The sequence below is a fragment of the Pisolithus orientalis genome, assembly GCF_024613125.1.
Source record: "Pisolithus orientalis strain OTSU chromosome Unknown F5J12scaffold_41, whole genome shotgun sequence".
In the NCBI taxonomy this organism is placed as follows: Eukaryota; Fungi; Basidiomycota; class Agaricomycetes; order Boletales; family Pisolithaceae; genus Pisolithus; species Pisolithus orientalis.
The window spans coordinates 271759-289748 of record NW_026260822.1 but is presented as its reverse complement, the minus strand read 5'-3'; the positions used below and the strand labels follow the sequence as shown (position 1 = coordinate 289748).

Here is a 17990-nt window from a genome sequence, read left to right as displayed (position 1 = left end):
CTTGGTCAGGAGTTTAGGGGTTGAGGGACCTGTTTTGTTTCTTGCTTTTGTTTTTGTGTTTGTACCACTGGACTTAGTGGCAAGCAGCTGCATTGCTGACTAAGCATGCATGCTGTGTTCATGCAAGTTCAGTTTACCAACAGGCAATCCATGTCAGAGGCCCTCAGTAGTAGGGTGACATAGTCTTGCATTTTGGTGAGTTTTTGAGGTTAGAATTATTACTTTGGGGAGTACCCAAAGGGCCAGGAGGACTGGCAAGAGATATTGGACAGACAGAGTTAAGTATTCTTTTGAGTTTGCATTTTTTTTACAATTTTCACTACACTTCTTTTCTCCAGCAAGAACCTCTTGAGTTGAGCACAAATCTCACCCATCACTGACAATTACTACTTCTAGGTAATATCTATTACCTATTCCTACATCTGGAGCCCACTGTGAGGGGGGTTCTGTTCATTTTGGGGAAAGAAGCCACTTCCTTATCACTGCATGAATTTTTTCTGGATTAGGTTGGACAAGCTAAGTGTTTAATGTCTTGATTCTAGCTACAGTCTATACTCAGGACCTCTGAAATTTTCAGAACTATTTTTTGAGCAGCAAATGTTGAGCAAGCAATGAAGTTGAAGATCCCTTGAGCCAAGAAGCAAGTCTGAAGGGAAATTAATAGTCAAGTTTTTGCAAAGAAGCCATGAGAATGTGCTGAAAGAGCTTGAGGGAATGCCACTGAGGCATTCAAGGGACACACCATGGTTCTCAGGACAAGCATCTGACTTTTTTAGGTATTTTGAAGAGGTTTGAAGTCTTTACAAGCAAGATAATTGCTTTGATGACCAAGAGTGGGCCAAATGGGCTTGCTGGTATGCAGGCAGTGAAGTCTCTGAGTCATGGTATGATTTTGTCAAGGATCAGTTGAATTGGCCTGAATTTGTGGTGGCCATTGCATGTTTGTATCCTGGGTCCTGGAAACTGTATCAATAGCATTTGAAGAGTGACCTTTACAGCCTTGTTGACAGTTGAGCAAGCAGAAAGATTTGCACAGAGGAGGAACTAATGAACTACAGACTTTATTTCCTAGATTTGGCAACATATCTACAGGTTTTGAAACAACTTGAGGGAGATGAACTTGAAGACCTCTATTTGCAAGGTTTCAACAAAGAATTTCAGTGCAACATTTTGTGGAAGGTGCAATGCAACAATCAATGGTGACATTCTGATGACCCATGGCCCATGCAACAGGTAATGCATGCAGCCACAAGACTATTACACAAAGGGTTTCATTCAGAGTGAGTGCAAACAAGCCCAGGAGACCACTACGAGCCACAAAGCAACCAGGAATGGAGTTTGGACAAGCAACATCTACCTATGAAGTGTTTTTCATCCACAGCTACACATGACTCACTGACAACCAATGTGCAGGGACCTTCAGATTTATCAGGATACATAGAATGTGAGAAAGTCCCAAAAGTAGCTTTGACAAGTTATGCACAGCCATGCAGTCCATCCAAGAAGGCAAATAATGAACACTGAAGTCCTGGAAGGCTCATTGAAGCAGCAGCAGCAGCCTGTTTTGAGACAAAAAAGTTTTCTTTGAGTATGAGTGAACTACTGACTGCTGAGTTACAGGAAGTGCCAAAGCTCAAGCAAGTCAAACCTGTAGTAGTGGAAGAACTACTCATGACAAAGGTCCCAATCAAATTCAAGGTGAGCAAGTGCACTCAAAGGGGTTCCTTGTTTTGTTTTCACCAAAGTCCTCAATTAGCTACTGATACTATTGGTATAAGGTATTGAAGTCTTAAAGAAGACCACATCAAAGCTCCTGCAGTCAGCTGGGAAGCACACCAGTTAACTGATGATCTGCTCATATCAAAGATTCCACTCGAGTTTGAAGCAGAAAGGCTTGAAGAGTACATGAAACCCACAAGAGTCAAAGTTGAAGAGCTCACAGACAGTCTCGAAGCAAAAAGGTTGGAAGACAAAGGGATCGTTGACTCATACAGAATGCTGCAGTGCATGAATCATACCAAGTCAAAGGTTGTTGCAAGAAGGATCAGGATCGAGGAGCCATTGAAGCTCGTCATGCAAAGGAAGCTGCTGGAAGAAACTCTGCAAGTCGAAATGTTGAAGCATGTGGTGAGGGTGGACGACCTCGCACTTAAAATGTTCCGCAACCATGCGGTGCCAGCAATATATATTTTATTCAGGAATTCGTCGAGAGTATCGACACGCACACTCGGTATTAGGACTTGTGCAGAGTCCTGCAATGTTGACTAAGCAGAGTCGCGTGACCGCTCTGCGCGTCGTGGCCACGCGCACTCAAGTACTACATATTGACACATCTAGTATTATAGGCCGACAACGCAAGAGCGCGGCGATCGAAGGATATGAAGAATGGGGCGAACAATGTGCCATGCGCGAGATACTGCGGTTACGAGCGATGGTGACCAGGGCGAGGGCAACAGTAGCATCGACCAGAGCAACGACGACGACGACGACGACGCTACTTAGCGCAGATCAACAGCTGTACAAGATAGGAAGCGCCATGCTATGGAAGTGGGGCGCGAGGAGCACGGGTACTGAGCTCGACAGCTCAGAGGTTCATTTCGACTTCGAGACGCTTTACTTACATCTACGTTATTCTAGTGAAAATGGCTATATACGACGAAGACCATATGACATCCATACGATCGCGATACTAGGAACGACGACGACGATTACACTGAGCGCGGATCAACGCCCATGCAAGAGTGGAAGTGCCGTTTGATGGAGACGAGGTGCGAGGAGTGCAGATGGAGAGCCCGACGGCTCACAGGTTCGTTTTGATTTCGAAACGTTTTACTTACATCTACGCTATTCTAGGGAGAACAAGTGTATGCGACGAAGAGCAACCCACATCCGGGCATTCGCAATTCAAGGGCCTACGACGAACTACAAGCGAGCGATGGCGACAACACCGAGAGCGACAACGGCGATGACTACAGCAACTGCGACAACGACAATGGTGCTCGACACAGATCAAAGGCAGCGCGATGCTAGGTCAGCCGTTCTATGGAGATGGAGCGCCACAAGCGCAGATACTGAGCTCGACGGCCCAACGGTCTGCTTAGATTTTAACACGTTGTGCTTACAGCTACTTTATTCTAGGAAAAACGGATGTGCGAGACAATGATTGAGTGACATCCAAGCCGCCACAATACAAAAAACTACATCGATCTACGAGGAAAGACGGTGGACTGTCAAGGAGAAGCTACGCGACATGATACAGCGGTATTGCTATGAATGGGGCGAGTGGTCAGAGCAAGCCGAAGGCTACAAGGTGGTGTTATTCTTTTCGTATAGTACAGAAGCTATGCCGGAAGAGATCGCGTACAGACTAGCAACAGCAGCAAGGACGATGACGGTAACGATAAGCGCATGGGCGACGGTGACAAGTGTAGCAACGACGACGATGGTACTCGGTGTGGATCGACAGCCGTGCGAGGCACGATTTGCCGTTCGATGGAGACGAGGCGCAAAAAACGTGGGTACTGAGCTCGACGGCTCAGAGGTTCGTTTTGGTTTTGAGACACCTTACTTACATCTACGTTATTCTAGGGAAAACGAATATCTACGACGAGCAGCGACCACGATATAAGAGGCGACGGCGACTGCATTTGAGGCAGAGCGATGGCTGTGCGAGGAGAGAGTTGTGGTTTGATGGAGACAAGGCGCGAGGAGCGCAAGCGCTGAGCACGACAGCTCAAGGGTTCACTTTGAATCTGGAACGTTCTACTTACATTTACCTTACTCTAGGGATATTGGATGGTTGCGACGAAGTGCGACCAACGTCCTGGCAACTGCGATTCAAGAATCTACGGCGATTTACAAGCAAACGTCGCGCAGATGTACAGCAAGACTAGCGCAGCGACTATGGCTCGATCTACAACAGCAATCGCCGAGGATACGACGTCCGACGAGCATGGATATGGAGCCCGATTGCTCAAGTTTATATTTTTATTTCGCAGTGTTTTACTTACAGGTACCCTATTCTAGAGTAAATGACGACTTTAAAGGAAGATTGCAGCAGGTCACAGAGCGACAAGTACGAAGATCGCACGGAGGTACCGCGGACAAACGCGAAGACCACAGCTCGATCTGCGACAGTGATCCTCGAGGTTACGAGATCCGACAGACATGGGCACCAAGCACGACGGCCCAAGTTTTTATTTCAGTCGCGCGACTTTTTACTTATGGTTGCATTATATTAGAATAGACAACGATTCAGAAGAAACAACGTATCGACTAACAGAGCGACAAGTACGACGAGCACAGGCACAGAAAACCACAAGAGGAGCATTCGAAGTAATCCCACAGCCTTATGCGCAAAATCTCCTACGAATGGTGGCACAACAGCGGATTTCAGAGTCGCAACGAAATGCGCGGCATGCAAAGAGTATCGAGACTACACCGAGTGGGCTCGAAGGCCCGAGTTTTGTTGTTTTCTGTCAAGCGTTTCACTTACGGCTGCATCGTTTTAGAGAACATAATTTTTTACAGAGTGTTGACAAATCTTCGAGCAACGACGCACTTGCAGCACGAAGTGAATTGTTAGGTCGACACGCCATCGAGCAGATAGCGAAGGGAGACGCCGTCTCCGTGTTGGATATCGTGCAGAGACACAGCGGTGTCTCGTTTGGATTGGGAGATATATTGAACAAGTCGGGCACTATACATATAGTACACATAGCCTCATTGCCGCAAGGCGTGAGAGACCCCTCCGTCTACATCAAGGCCAACATCGAATCCGTAGGCTCGTCCACACGAGTTCTGCAAGCGTCGCATTTGATGGCACTGACGTCGTGGACGTCGACGAGCGAGTGCCCTTTCTGGAGAAGTTGTTCAACGCATATAATGACGCCCGAGGGATGTTCGGGTCCGGAGACAGCCAAGTAATCAGCGACAACAATGATCTGTTCGATTATACCTGTGTCGGGAACGTCGCACGCGCGCGCAGACTCACAGGGAATGAACTCGTCCCTCGTCCCTCTTACTCTTCTACCACGTCGAGCGAACCCAAGCTAGGCCTCGACAGCGTGACAACGAAGTCCAGCGAATCTTTATATCGTGCTCTCCCTCCCATATGTGCCACAACCAAATATCATCACACGATACATGGCTCCATGCGGACACTCAGTCCCTATGTCACACCACCACCCAACACGGAATCCATCCTATCTGCGTTCAGCACGCGATTCGACCCACATGAACTCATGGACTCCATCGTCCGTTCTCGAAGCGATGGACAAGCGTTCTTCATCACAAATGGAGAAGCGTTCGGTATCTTGGACTTTGCAGAGGTACACGACGGGTACGGGCGAAGACCATCGCACTTAGAGGTACAGGGTACATACGAATGGCTATGTGATGAGAGGAGGGTACAGCTTGTCATCGAACGATGGTCGTTTGAAGCAACAACGAACTTTCGATGGAGGAGATGCATAGAAGATTTACACGTAGAGCTTGACAGCTCATCCCTTCCCTTTTGTTTTGTGTCATTCCACTCACAGCTGTGTTACCATAGGAAAACCCGGTATCTGTGACGGAGTACAGTGACATACGAAGAGATACAGCGGACCGAAGAGTCGAAGTTGCACGAAGCAAGTCGGCAGTACTACCATGAATGGGGCGAGCGAGCAGGATACAGCGAAAGGGTACCTGACAATGGGTTTCAAGTAGACAAGCAGTGTAGCCATGCATCGAAGTTCACGACGAGGGAATGCCTGGCAGAACAACGACAACACGTGCGGAGCGTACCAAGCGACATGAGTTCATGCCCTGAGCCCGAGCGCTCGTTTTCGTCTTTTGTTTTCATGACATTTTACTTACGAGTCTACAGTGCTAAGATATGTGACGAAGTGCGGAACCACTTCCAACCCATTACTTCAGTCAGTTTCATGGCAACTACTGCAGCTTGGTTCAGTGCGTGACTGCAGAAGTCTGAAGGAGAAGAACAAGTCCGAGTAGACGAGAGGGTGTGTGGCATGCATGAAGCGTCCGAGTGACACAGCGAGCACAGCAGCTCGATGTTCAGTTTTACTTTGAGCTGCTTTACTTACGACTGCTTTATTCTAGAATACACGAAGGACTACGAAGGACTACGAAGTACAGGCGAAGTTTTATGTCACCTCGATGTGGATCAACTGCCAGATAAACAAAGTAGCACTCAACGCGTTCGAAGCGACATGAATTCACACCCAGAGCCCGAGCGCTCTTCGTTTCCTTTCATTTTTGTGACACGTTACTTACGGATGTTTAGTGTTAGGGTATTCGACAAGTGCGAATGCGAACGGTTGGCTATGATCAAGGGAGACTACCGAGTTGCGAAGACAAGCATCAACTATGAAAGCTTCTTGAGGCCGGTGTCAATGAAGCAGAAGCAGAGTCCCTCGAAGATGGAGGGGAGAATCTCGCATGCCGTGAAAGGTTGCTATGGGAGCAATATGTAGAGCTGGGACGAGCGCGACAGAGTGCAGACCTGAGGATGGCTGCACAGGAAGAGAAGCTCAGCAAAGGAGCTTGCAGGTTCAAGGTGACCAGGTCTGTTTTGTTTCAAACATGCTCTACCGCGAAGTACAGTGTCCCTAGCACGAAGTGTCCCTAGCACGAAGGGAAAGCCGATCGACAGGGGTGGATGGCTCGAAGCCGTTCATCGGCACTTAGTATCAAGACTCCGTCCACCTGGCTGCGAGGTGGAAGGCCGGAATTTGAGGTCGAAGCAAATTAGTGCCTGCACCTGCCAGGGTCGAAGACCTATCATTGAAGAGGGTTTGAGGATCTACAGACCTAAGGTGACAGCTTTTATTATAGTTCGAACATGTGCTACTTCGAGATGTTTTGTTTCTAGCAGTGAACAAGTAGTAAACGAAGATGGGCAACTCGAAGTCGCTCAGCGATAATTAGCACAAGGGATTCGGCCACCTGATGGAGTACCAGACGAAGTATGAGAAGTCAACCATGTGCACGTGCCGAGAGTCGGTGGTACGAGAATGAGAAGGACAGTATAGCGAAAGTCACGGTGAGTGTGTCGATATATAGTTTTCTTTTAAAATGAGTTTTGCTTCGAGCGATGTCGCTCAGCCGAGTTGCACTAATCCTCGGGTGATGCAGCTCACCCTGATGTATATTTTCGAGTTTCGTTGTTTTTTTCCCTTGTACTAGATTGTCTTAAGGACGAAAGGGAGTCAAGGCTGCAGGTGTACAAGGACGGTAAATATGCAACTGATCGGGAGTCTTTTTTTAGGTACATATATATATTCGAGATGCTTTGTAGAGGGCCAGAAAACTGCGCCTCGAGGAGCAGCCGCTACTCTACTCTGCACTCGATTTATTACTCACTTGTTCACATGCTCAGAGTTACCTCTGTGGTCGTTCAGTTGGAGGAGTTTGGGGGCTGTGGAGTGATCGAGGGTTGAAGGGGTCATCTGCGAGGAGGGTGAGGAGTTCGAGAAGCAGGGTGCATGTTCGAGAGGCCAGGTGGTGGTTCTGGGTGGAAGGAGCCATGTTCAAAGGTGAGAGGTTGAGAGGGTTGAGAGGGTTGATCTGCGAGGTTGGGAGCATGTCTTGGGATAGGAGTCAGCTGTGTTTGAAGGGTGCAAGGTTGGAGAGCGAAGGATATGCAGTGAAGTCGAGGGTGAGAGGGCGAGAGGTGTAGTGGCAGTGTTGAGGGAAGTAGAAGTGAGGATGAGGATGTCTGTGTGAGGAGGAGAGCAACTGAGGATGGTTGAATTCTAAACCACCCCTTGGATGTAGGGAATGAGTTCGAGTTCCCCAGGAGAATTTGTCTTGGTCAGGAGTTTAGGGGTTGAGGGACCTGTTTTGTTTCTTGCTTTTGTTTTTGTGTTTGTACCACTGGACTTAGTGGCAAGCAGCTGTATTGCTGACTAAGTGTGCACACTGTGTTTGCATGAGTTCAGTTTACTAACAAGCAATCCATGTCAGAGGCCCTCAGTAGTAGGGTGATATAGTCTTGCATTTTGGTGAGTTTTTGAGGTTAGAATTATTACTTTGGGGAGTACCCAAAGGGCCAGGAGGACTGACAAGAGATATTGGACAGACAGAGTTAAGTATTCTTTTGAGTTTGCATTTTTTTACAATTTTTACTACACTTCTTTTCTCCAGCAAGAACCTCCCTCTTGAGTTGAGCACAAATCTTGCCCATTACTGACAATTATTAATTCTAGGTAATATCTATTACCTATTCCTACACTGTCTTTATGTTTCATCAGAGGTACATCTTACTGTGGATGGGCCTGTCCATATGTTGTGACTCTATTAAATGATATTAGTGATGGGCCTGTCTTTATGATTTGACAGGGTACATCTTACTGGGGCTGGGCCTGCCCATATGTTGTGACAATATAAATAATACTACTGAGGGGCCCATCCATATATTGTGATGCTATACATGAGATTACTGACAGGCCCATCCATATGTTGTGACAATATAAATAATATTACTGAAGGGCCTGTCCATTTGTTATGACTCTATTAAATGATACTAGTGATGGGCCTGTCTTTATGTTTCAACAGGGTACATCTTACTGGGGCTGGGCCTGCCCATATGTTGTGATGATATAAATAATACTACTGAAGGGCCTGTCTTTATGTCTTGTCAGAGGTACATCTTACTGTGGACAGGCCCATCCATATGTTGCATAATACTACTGATGGGCCCAACCTTATGTTGTGACTCTATTAAATGATACTGGTGATGGGCCTGTCTTTATGTTTCAACAGCAGTACATCTTACTGTCGACAGGCCTGTCTTTATGTTGCAACAGGGGTATGGTTTATTATGAATGGGCCTGTCTAGATGTTGCAACACCATAAATGATATTACTCCTGGGCCAGTCCATATGTTGCCAACATTGTATTCTAATCATAGATGGGCCCATCCTTATGTTGTGACCCTCTCCATGTTATGATAGGTGGGCCCACCTTGATGTTGCAACAGGGGTGTAACCTACCATGACAGGCCCATCCATGTCTTACAGCAGCTCAGTATACTTAATTGGTCACAGGCCTGTCTAAATGTTTCAACATCCTTACCCACCACAGGCCCTCCCATCACATAGTGTAGTCACACATAGTCACAACACATGGGCAGCCTGTGTGCCAAAACACCAACACTTATATAGACCCCAAGACAGGCCCACCTAAATAGATTAGCCAGTACACATGGACAGGCCTGAGGGACTAAAGTGAGAGCAACATTTGGATGGGCCCATGACCAATTAAGAATACTGAGCTGCTGTAAGACATGGATGGGCCCATCCTGGTAGGTTACACCCCTGTTGCAACATCAAGGCAGGCCTGCCTATCATAATAAGGATGGGTGTGAGGGGAATATCATTTATGGTGTCACAACATATAAACAGGCCTGTTCATAATAAGCCATACCCCTGTCACAACATACAGATGGGCCTGTCAGTAATGTTGTTTCATAATGTCACAACATATGGACAGGCCTGTCAATAGTAAGATGTACCACTGTTGAAACATAAAGATGGGCCCATCACTTATATCATTTAATAGAGTCACAACATAAGGTCAGGCCCTTCAGTAGTATTATTTATATTGTTGCAACATATGGACAGGCCCATCCACAGTAAGATGTACCTCTGATGAAACATAAAGACAGGCCCATCAGTAATCTCATGTATAGCATCACAACATATGGACAGGCCCTTCAGTAGTATTATTTATATTGTCACAACATATGGGTGGGCCTGGCCCCAGTAAGATGTACCCTGTCAAAACATAAAGATGGGCCTGTCACTAGTATCATTCAATAGAGTCACAACATATGGATGGGCCCTTCAGTAATATTATTTATATTGTCACAACATATGGACAGGCCCATCCACAGTAAGATGTACCTTTGACAAAACATAAAGACAGGCCTGTCAGTAATCTCATGTATAGCATCACAACATATAGATGGGCCCTTCAGTAGTATTATTTATATTGTCACAGCATATGGGTGGGCCCAGCCCCAGTAAGATGTACCCTGTTGAAACATAAAGATGGGCCCATCACTAATGGATGTGGTATCCCTGGCACCCACTGAACAGTGGCTTTCAATGGACACCATGCTGGCATGAATCAGAGATGATTTGAGTGACCCAGATCTTGCAAGCTGCACCCGGGATGTATTTGGCATGAATCGGACTATTGCCAGCCATCCACCCATCCACATTGAGTGGATGTGGCATCCCTGGCACCCCCTCAACAGTGGCTTTCCATGCACACCATTCTGGCATGAATTGGAGCTGATTTGAGTGACCCAGACCTCACAAGCTGCACCTGGGATGTGCATATGTCCCATTAATCAGACTATTGCCAGCCTTCTGCCCATCTGTATTGAGCAGATGAGGTATCCTTGGCACCCACTCAATAGTGGCATTCCATGGACACCATTCTGGTATGAATCAGAGCTGATTTGAGTGACCAAGACCTCACAAGCTGCACTCAGGATGTATGTCCCATTAATCAGACTATTGCCAGCCTTCTGCCCATCTGTATTGAGTGGATGCAGCATCCCCAGCACCCCCTCAACAGTGGCTTTCCATGCACACCATTCTGGCATGAATCAGAGCTGATTTGAGTGACCCAGACCTCACAAGCTGCACCTGGGATGTATCTCCCATTAATCAGACTATTGCTAGCCATACACCCATCTATATTGAGTGGATGCAGTATCCCCAGCACCTGCTGAAGAGCAGCTTTCCATGGACACCATTCCAGCATGAATTGGAGCTTATTTGAGTGAGCAAGATCCTGCAAGGTGCACCCTGGATGTATGTGCCATTCATCCAACTGTTGAGCCATCCACCAATCTGTATTGAGCAGATGTGGTATCCCTGGCACCCCCTCAACAGCAGCTTTCTGCAGACAGCATTCCCACATGAATTGGAGGTGATTTCAGTGATTCAGATGCAGCAGGCTGCAGCTTGACTATGTGCTGCATGAATCAAGCTATTGCTGGCCATCCACCTATCTGTTTTGCATGGATGTCATATAGCAGTTTTCCATGCACACCATTCCATCATGAATTGGAGGTGGAGGGCATAGTGGTTGTAACAAGTGTATTTGCATGTAATTTGATCATCCATGAAGTGTCTGAAAGGCTCAGAAAAACTGGAAAGTATCTTAGGGGCTCAAACAAAAAAAGTGTTTGACATGGGCATTTGAAACAGGAACTAGCTTTGAGGATGGTTCTGTACCTACAACATATCAACAGCTCATTATGTGGTGCAGACACCTTGAGGTGTTGTGCCATGATCCCTTCCTGCTGGTATGTAGGGGTTTCATCATGTTCTAGGCTGTTTACTGCTATTCTGACTATCTAGGCAGCACTGTAATACTGATTGGCAGTCACCACAACATTCCCAAGCTCATCCCTTCAGGGGAGAGCACTGGGGAACTGAAACAATCCTCCAGAGAGCATGGGAAAAGGTGCAAAAAATTGCAGAGACTTTCAAAACATATCAAAAACATGAAATTGCACACCCCACACAATGTGTGGTATCCAATGGATAGTAGTACTGAGTTTCCCTTGGTGATGGGATATACATACATGTAACATATTATATTCATCACTCATTAAAACCCAAAAATGCGAAAATTGATACACTAGGACCTGTCATTCAATGGATACATTTGACTACTCAAGGTGTAGGAGACTAACACCCAGTCTGAAGTTCTGAGTTGTGTTACACTCAAGTGGGTCTAATGTAGTCCAAGGAGGTCCTAACATATGAACAAAATCTCAGTGCTGCAATCCATTGGATACCATACATTGTGTGGGGTGTGCAATTTCATGTTTGTGATATGTTTTGAAAGTCTCTGCAATTTTTTGCACCTTTTCCCACACTCTCTGGAGGATTAGGGGAATTCACAGCATGTTTTCATGTGTTGTTTTCATTCATTTTTGATTTGTTTTTGTTGACTGGGTAAGGCTGAAAATGGTGGTTTGCTTTGATATCCCCCATTTTGGCTTCATTTTGGCTGTTTCTGAGGTTTGAATATGTGCAGATAAGCATGTTGATTATCTTGAACAAGTCACCAGAAACCATATGCCTCACACTACTGACAGGCAGAAAGCTGCAAAAGTCCTTCTTGATGTCTATCTGGCTACTCTACTTGCTGAATCTCACTCATATGTTGATCCCACAACCTATTTTGACTCCAATTCCAGTGGTTCTGAGAGCACAAGCTCTGATTGATCTGATGAACACCTGCATAGTACCTCCTCAGCCAGTGATGCTGGGTTGACTGTGCCCTTCAGCTTCATACTACAAGGCATAGATACAGGAAAAGTCTACTAAAAGCACATGGATGTGTGTGGGGCATGAGAGGGAAATGACATCTCACAGGCTGAGTCAGTGCTTGCACCCATGAAAGTGTCCAAGTTCTGTTTTCACATCATTTTCAGCAGGCCTGTCCAAAACAAAATTTAAAACTGCACAAAAATGATGCATGAAAACATGCTGTGAATTCCCCTATTGTTTCAGTTCCCCAGTGTTCTCCCCTGAAGGGATGAGCTTGGGAATGTTGTGGTGACTGCCAATCAGTATTACAGTGCTGCCTAGATAGTCAGAATAGCAGTAAACAGCCTAGAACATGATGAAACCCCTAAATACCAGCAGGAAGGGATCATGGCACAACACCTCAAGGTGTCTGCACCACATAATGAGCTGTTGATATGTTGTAGGTACAGAACCATCCTCAAAGCTAGTTCCTGTTTCAAATGCCCATGTCAAACACTTTTTTTGTTTGAGCCCCTAAGATACTTTCCAGTTTTTCTGAGCCTTTCAGACACTTCATGGATGATCAAATTACATGCAAATACACTTGTTATGACCACTATGCCAAGTCAGATTACATTACCAGTGCCAAAAAGCCCAGAGAAATATCTTCAGGGTGTAACACAGGGAGGAGGCAATTGTGCCACTACACTTGAAGCATGCCATCCCAGCCTATCAACTTGTGATATGTTGTAGGGACACATGGCCCCTTCAAGGGGATACAATAAATAGATATATATAACCAATATACCAAAAAAGCAATTGCTTTTTCTGGTTTTCCCTCAATCAGATGTTGCAATTATTTAGGCCCATCAGGATGGGCAGAAAAGCATTCATTTATGGTCTAATGGACTTATAGTACATGTAACTATCTTATATAATGCCTACAGTGAAGGGACAGAGCCCAGAAAGAAAGGGGAGGCTGGGGACAATGAGGGCAGTGTGTGGGAATGTTGGATATCAGGCACATGCCAAATGAGGACATGTTTCTGGGAGTAGTGGCTGCGCTTTTTTATGCTTATGTAATTACATAAAATTCAGAGGAATGATGAAAATTAACTGTGGGGATTTGTGGGGAGAAACTCCAAAGGGCAGGAGGGGGGGTGGGCAGATCTCAAATCTACACTACTAGTATATTGATGCATCACTTCACCTCCAATTCATGATGGAATGGTGTGCATGGAAAACTGCTGCTGAGTGGGTGCTGAAGATATTGTTATGCCTGAGCAGAGTGACTTCATCAAATGGACTAGGCACAATCCACACAAGGGGAATTCTATGGGCTGAACTTATTGTAACCCCTATGGCTCAGTTACTGCAAAGGTCTTGCAGAGGTTCACTTCTTCTGGTGAGTTCTTTTGGGATCACATGGAGAAGAAAACAGGAGATGAAAGTGGAGGGATGAAGCTGAGTTGCAAGAAATTGAAAAACTGAGGATACAAAGTAAAGTACTTGAGTTTATATACCTTGTAAGTAAGAGTACCATACCAGTTGTGACAGATGCATCGCAACACATATCCACAGTAATCAATGAAGCAATCAGTCAAATAAATAAGTCAAAGGGAGTCATACAGTGTCATATGATGAGGGCAGGCAGGGGAATGAAGGCTATACTGGCTGCATGACCAACATGCAGCAAGGAGCCTGACACCAGAACAAGGAAGTAACATATAAGCAATCAAAGGTAAGTCATAAATGAGAAATGTAGCATGTCATCCATCAGAGAGGGTGGTGGAACACCAGATCTTCCATCAGTGTAGCACCAGTGGGTATTGGAAATACTGTGACATCTGGAGATCTGAGACCTCCATGTAGCATACAAACTCCCAGGATGGTAATGACTATTAGACACATGATGAGGCATGTGATGCACATGACCATGAGGAACTGAAAAAGGAAGGACCCCTGACATGGGCATAACATCATGCCCCCCCCCCCTCAAGGTCCTCAGACCTGTGAGGACAAGGCAGGCAGGTTGGACAGGCAAGCAGAAAGGGGTCTATGAGTAGTATAGACATGGGAGTGCATCCAAGTGGTGATGGGCAACAGAGGCAATGGAGATGGTGGTTCCTTGAGGGCCAGAGTAAAACAGGAGCCATGTCCATTGTGGCATGACCAATGTCCCAAGTAATGACACTGGAAACATGCATGCTCATAAAGGGGGTGTCCAGATGGGACAGGGACCTGGCCTCTGAGGTAGAACTGAAGCTGATTGAGAGGGATGGAGACAAAGGGAGTCACAGGGAGAGGGTTGGCAGAGAGGATGGCATTGTGATAGTGCTTGTGCATCCCAGCCCAAGTGGCATCCTGAAGCAGAACCTCCCAAGCAGAGTTATGAGTCCCAGTTCCCAGCCATTCACTAACCTCTTTATACAAGGCTGCCCCATCCATGTATTTCAACTCCAACACTTTCCATGCATCTACCTTTTCAAGCTTGGAAGGCTTGGGCTTCCTGATCAGGTCTTCTGGAACTGATGGTTCCTCTTGTGTTGGACAAATGCAATCAAGAAGTCAAGAAGCAGGCAGGGCAAGGAACTTGCCAACCTGTTGATGAAGAAGATGATGATAGGTGCCACCAGTAACAGCTTCTAAAAGCTCCAATGACCCTTGCTTGAGCATGTTGATCATGATGACCTCTGACAATGGGGCAGTGCCACTAAGCTTTCAAGGGCATATTTTGCTGACAGTGTGATTGATCATGTCTGTCACTCTGTAGACTTCAGACAGCATCCAAAAATACTTAACTTGTTCTGGTGAGCACCTGTCAATGTTGTCCCCTTTGTGGAAGATGTCAAGTGCCCTAACAATGTCCAGGTAGTCACTTGCTGAGACTGGTAGTTGCAGCTTGTCATCCCTGGCAAGGGCTGCTGTGGTAAGGAGGTCAAGGGCTGTGCGATGTGCACCATTGGAGTAGGTACTGAAAGTGGTGTGCATGTTGGTAGGCTTGGCAACATCAGGGGTACTGCTCAAGGTTCCTCAGTTATTGGGGTCATAGCTAGACTTTTCCTTAGCCTTTCCCTTTCCCAGCTGGTTACTGTCCCCACTGATGGGGACTCTGGCCTTGGGGGTGGGGACTCTCTTAACCAAGAAGGATGTGTGTGGATGCAGTCTGAGAGAGCAGGTGAGAGGGGGTGATGTTGCACAAGGCTGTGAGATGGGGGACGAGGGGTACAAGTCAGGAATGCAGGAGGCAGTCATTGGGGGTGAGGATGGAGTATAGATGGTGATGGGGGGCACAATTAACTTGGGCCAGTTTGCTGGGGGGCCATAAAGGGATTCTGCAGTGGGGAGGTTGGCATAGTTGTTCTCAGTGTTGATGGAGCAAGGAGAGTCCATTAGTTTTGGAGGTGTTGAGCAAGCTTATACTGACTGAGGGCTTCTGAAGCATGATCTTTTATATGTTCTTCAGGTTCCCACATATTTGATGAATGGGGGAAACCTTCCCACTTGACCAGGTACTTCTGTCTGCCTCTGTGCCCATCAATCTTGTGATTGATTATCAACTCAACCTCCCATTCAATTTCATCATCAACCAGTTCCAGTAGCAGTGCTGGAGGTGTAGCACCATATGTGTCATTTTCAGTGTAGGGAAAGATCTGAGAGGCATGGAAGACAGGGTGAACTTTCCAAGTCAGCAGGAGCTCCAATCAGAAAGTGACCAGAGATACAACCTGAGTCACTTTGAAAGGCCTGAGACATTGGGGCACAATCTTGTCACACTGGTTTTTGATCCTAAGATGCCCAGTTTCCAGGAGTACCTGATCTCCAACTTTGGGCAGGGTATAGGATCCTTTGCTGCATGACCACATCATGTCCTGTGCTTTTTTGTGTGCAAGAATGGCAACATCTTGATTTGAGGCCAGCCTTTCTAATCTTTCATCCACTGAGGGTACTGCAGTAAGGCATTTTTCTGGGTAAGGGGACAGGTCATATCCAAGGAGGAGAAAAAAGGGGGTCATTTGATGTACAGAGTGGATGTGGGAGTTGTGGGTGAACTCAGCTGATGGGAGTTTGGCTGCCCATGAATTAGGAGCTTTGGCACAGTACAGTCAAAGGTAGCCTTCCACTTCCTGGTTGACTCATATGCTTTCTCCATTGGTTTGAGGGTGATACCCAGTCGAAAGTTTAGGGGTTACCCCTATAGCTTTATAGAGTTCCTTTGTAAAGGAAGACACAAACTGTGGTCCTTGATTGAAAATTACCAACTCCAGAACTCCAAAACAGGAATAGATGAACTGATGGAACAACCAGGCAATTCCAATGGAGTCTATAGTTTTATGACATGGGATGAACAGAGTGGCCTTAGTAAGGCCCTGATCAACAACCATGAGAATAGAGTCATATTTTTGTTCTCCTGAGACTGGGAGATCTGTGATGAGATCCATAGATATTTGCTGGAACAGAAACACTGTCTTAGGGGTTTCATGAGGCATTATGGGCAGTGTCAGAGGGTGAGTCATGACCTTGGTGGTTTGGCACAAAGGACAGCCTGCAACATAAGCCTTGATATCTTTTCCCATACCTTCCCACCATACTTCTTTTCACATCTTTGCAAACATTGCTTTTTGGCCTGGATGTCCAGCTGACTCATGGTCATGATACAAATGCATACAGTGGTGGCAATCTTTTGGGGGAATGTAGAGATGTGTCATTCTGAACTGTTTTGTTCCATTGTCTGTGATGGTGGTATTGTCTTTAGGCTTGGGTCCTGTAGAATCCTTTGGTGTATTGTTCTTGATGTGTTCATACAGTTCCACAGAAATTGTGTAAACTCCACATGCTCCTTTGTCCAGTTTCCTCAAAGGGTGAGCATCAGGCAGCCTTTTCTCTTTTGACTCTTCCTCAGACAGGCAAGAATAAGGCTTCAAGTTTGACTGACTTCATGTAAGTTGAGCCAGAAGACAACCAACATGAACCAGACAGTTGACTTTTGGTTGTTGTTGTAACCTTGTAAGTGAAAACATTGGCAAAATGAGGCAAATTTGAGGTTCCACCCCTTCTGAAAGCCAAAGGTTTTCAGGGAGAACCATGGCAACAGGGGCTGGCTCTTCAGCAGTCCCCTTGTGGGACAAGGTGTTGGTGGGAACTTGCAAGCACCCAGCTTGCCAGGAGAAACAAATTGGATAAGACTGAATAGTAGCAGCCCACCAGGCTTGTCATGGAGTGAGTTGTTGAGGCTCCTGGCAGTACTCCAGGTTTTTGTGGTCAGTAAAGACCACCATAGATTCAACAGGAGATAGGAGGTAGGGGTGGAAAGCTTTGAGGGCTTGGATAACTGTGAGCATTTCCAGGTCATATACCTGGTACTGCTGTTCTGCTCCAACCAGCAACTGAGAAAGATACAAACACAGGTGCTACTCATTGTTGGCTCCTTTCTGTGCCAAAACAGCCCCAGTTCCAAGCTTCAATGCATCAGTGAAGAGGGCAAACAGCTTTGAGAAGTCAGGAATAGTGAGGACCAGAGAGGAGCATAACAAAGATTTTAGCCTTTCAAAGGCCATGTTTCTTTCAGAGGTCCACTGGTAGGACACTCCTTTCTTTGTGAGATCATGAAGGGGTCATGTGGCACTTGAGAAGGAAGGGATAAATTTGCAGTAGAAGTTGCAGAACCCAAGGAATCTACAAAGCCCAGTAAGATTTTCAGGGGCT

The 17990-nt window shown here is 46.2% G+C and overlaps 3 protein-coding genes across 3 annotated transcripts; all 3 read left to right on the top strand.

The window, feature by feature from the left end:
* The first annotated feature begins 2044 nt into the window (after nucleotides 1-2044).
* F5J12DRAFT_410425 (uncharacterized protein) lies at nucleotides 2045-3083 on the top strand. The gene has a single exon (XM_051739290.1). It carries the CDS (start codon nucleotides 2168-2170, stop codon nucleotides 2756-2758), a length of 591 nt encoding a protein of 196 aa, XP_051596258.1. The 5' UTR covers nucleotides 2045-2167; the 3' UTR covers nucleotides 2759-3083.
* On the top strand, nucleotides 3015-4572 carry F5J12DRAFT_410480 (uncharacterized protein). Its single transcript, XM_051739291.1, has 4 exons — nucleotides 3015-3278; nucleotides 3334-3514; nucleotides 3589-3712; nucleotides 3787-4572. Exons 1-4 carry the CDS (start codon nucleotides 3270-3272, stop codon nucleotides 4244-4246), a joined length of 774 nt encoding a protein of 257 aa, XP_051596257.1. The 5' UTR covers nucleotides 3015-3269; the 3' UTR covers nucleotides 4247-4572.
* Nucleotides 4573-5844, top strand: F5J12DRAFT_410481 (uncharacterized protein). Its single transcript, XM_051739292.1, has one exon. It carries the CDS (start codon nucleotides 4899-4901, stop codon nucleotides 5571-5573), a length of 675 nt encoding a protein of 224 aa, XP_051596256.1. The 5' UTR covers nucleotides 4573-4898; the 3' UTR covers nucleotides 5574-5844.
* Nucleotides 5845-17990: the final 12146 nt, after the last annotated feature.

Excerpts from the sequence above, each read along its gene's own strand:
- F5J12DRAFT_410425 (XM_051739290.1), top strand. The coding sequence starts at position 2,168 with ATGCGGTGCCAGCAATATATATTTTATTCAGGAATTCGTCGAGAGTAT.
- F5J12DRAFT_410480 (XM_051739291.1), top strand. Across the intron at positions 3,515-3,588 it reads GGAGACGAGGCGCAAAAAAC|GGAAAACGAATATCTACGAC; the intron begins GTGGGTACTGAG and ends ACGTTATTCTAG. Across the intron at positions 3,713-3,786 it reads GGAGACAAGGCGCGAGGAGC|GGATATTGGATGGTTGCGAC; the intron begins GCAAGCGCTGAG and ends ACCTTACTCTAG.
- F5J12DRAFT_410481 (XM_051739292.1), top strand. The coding sequence starts at position 4,899 with ATGTTCGGGTCCGGAGACAGCCAAGTAATCAGCGACAACAATGATCTG.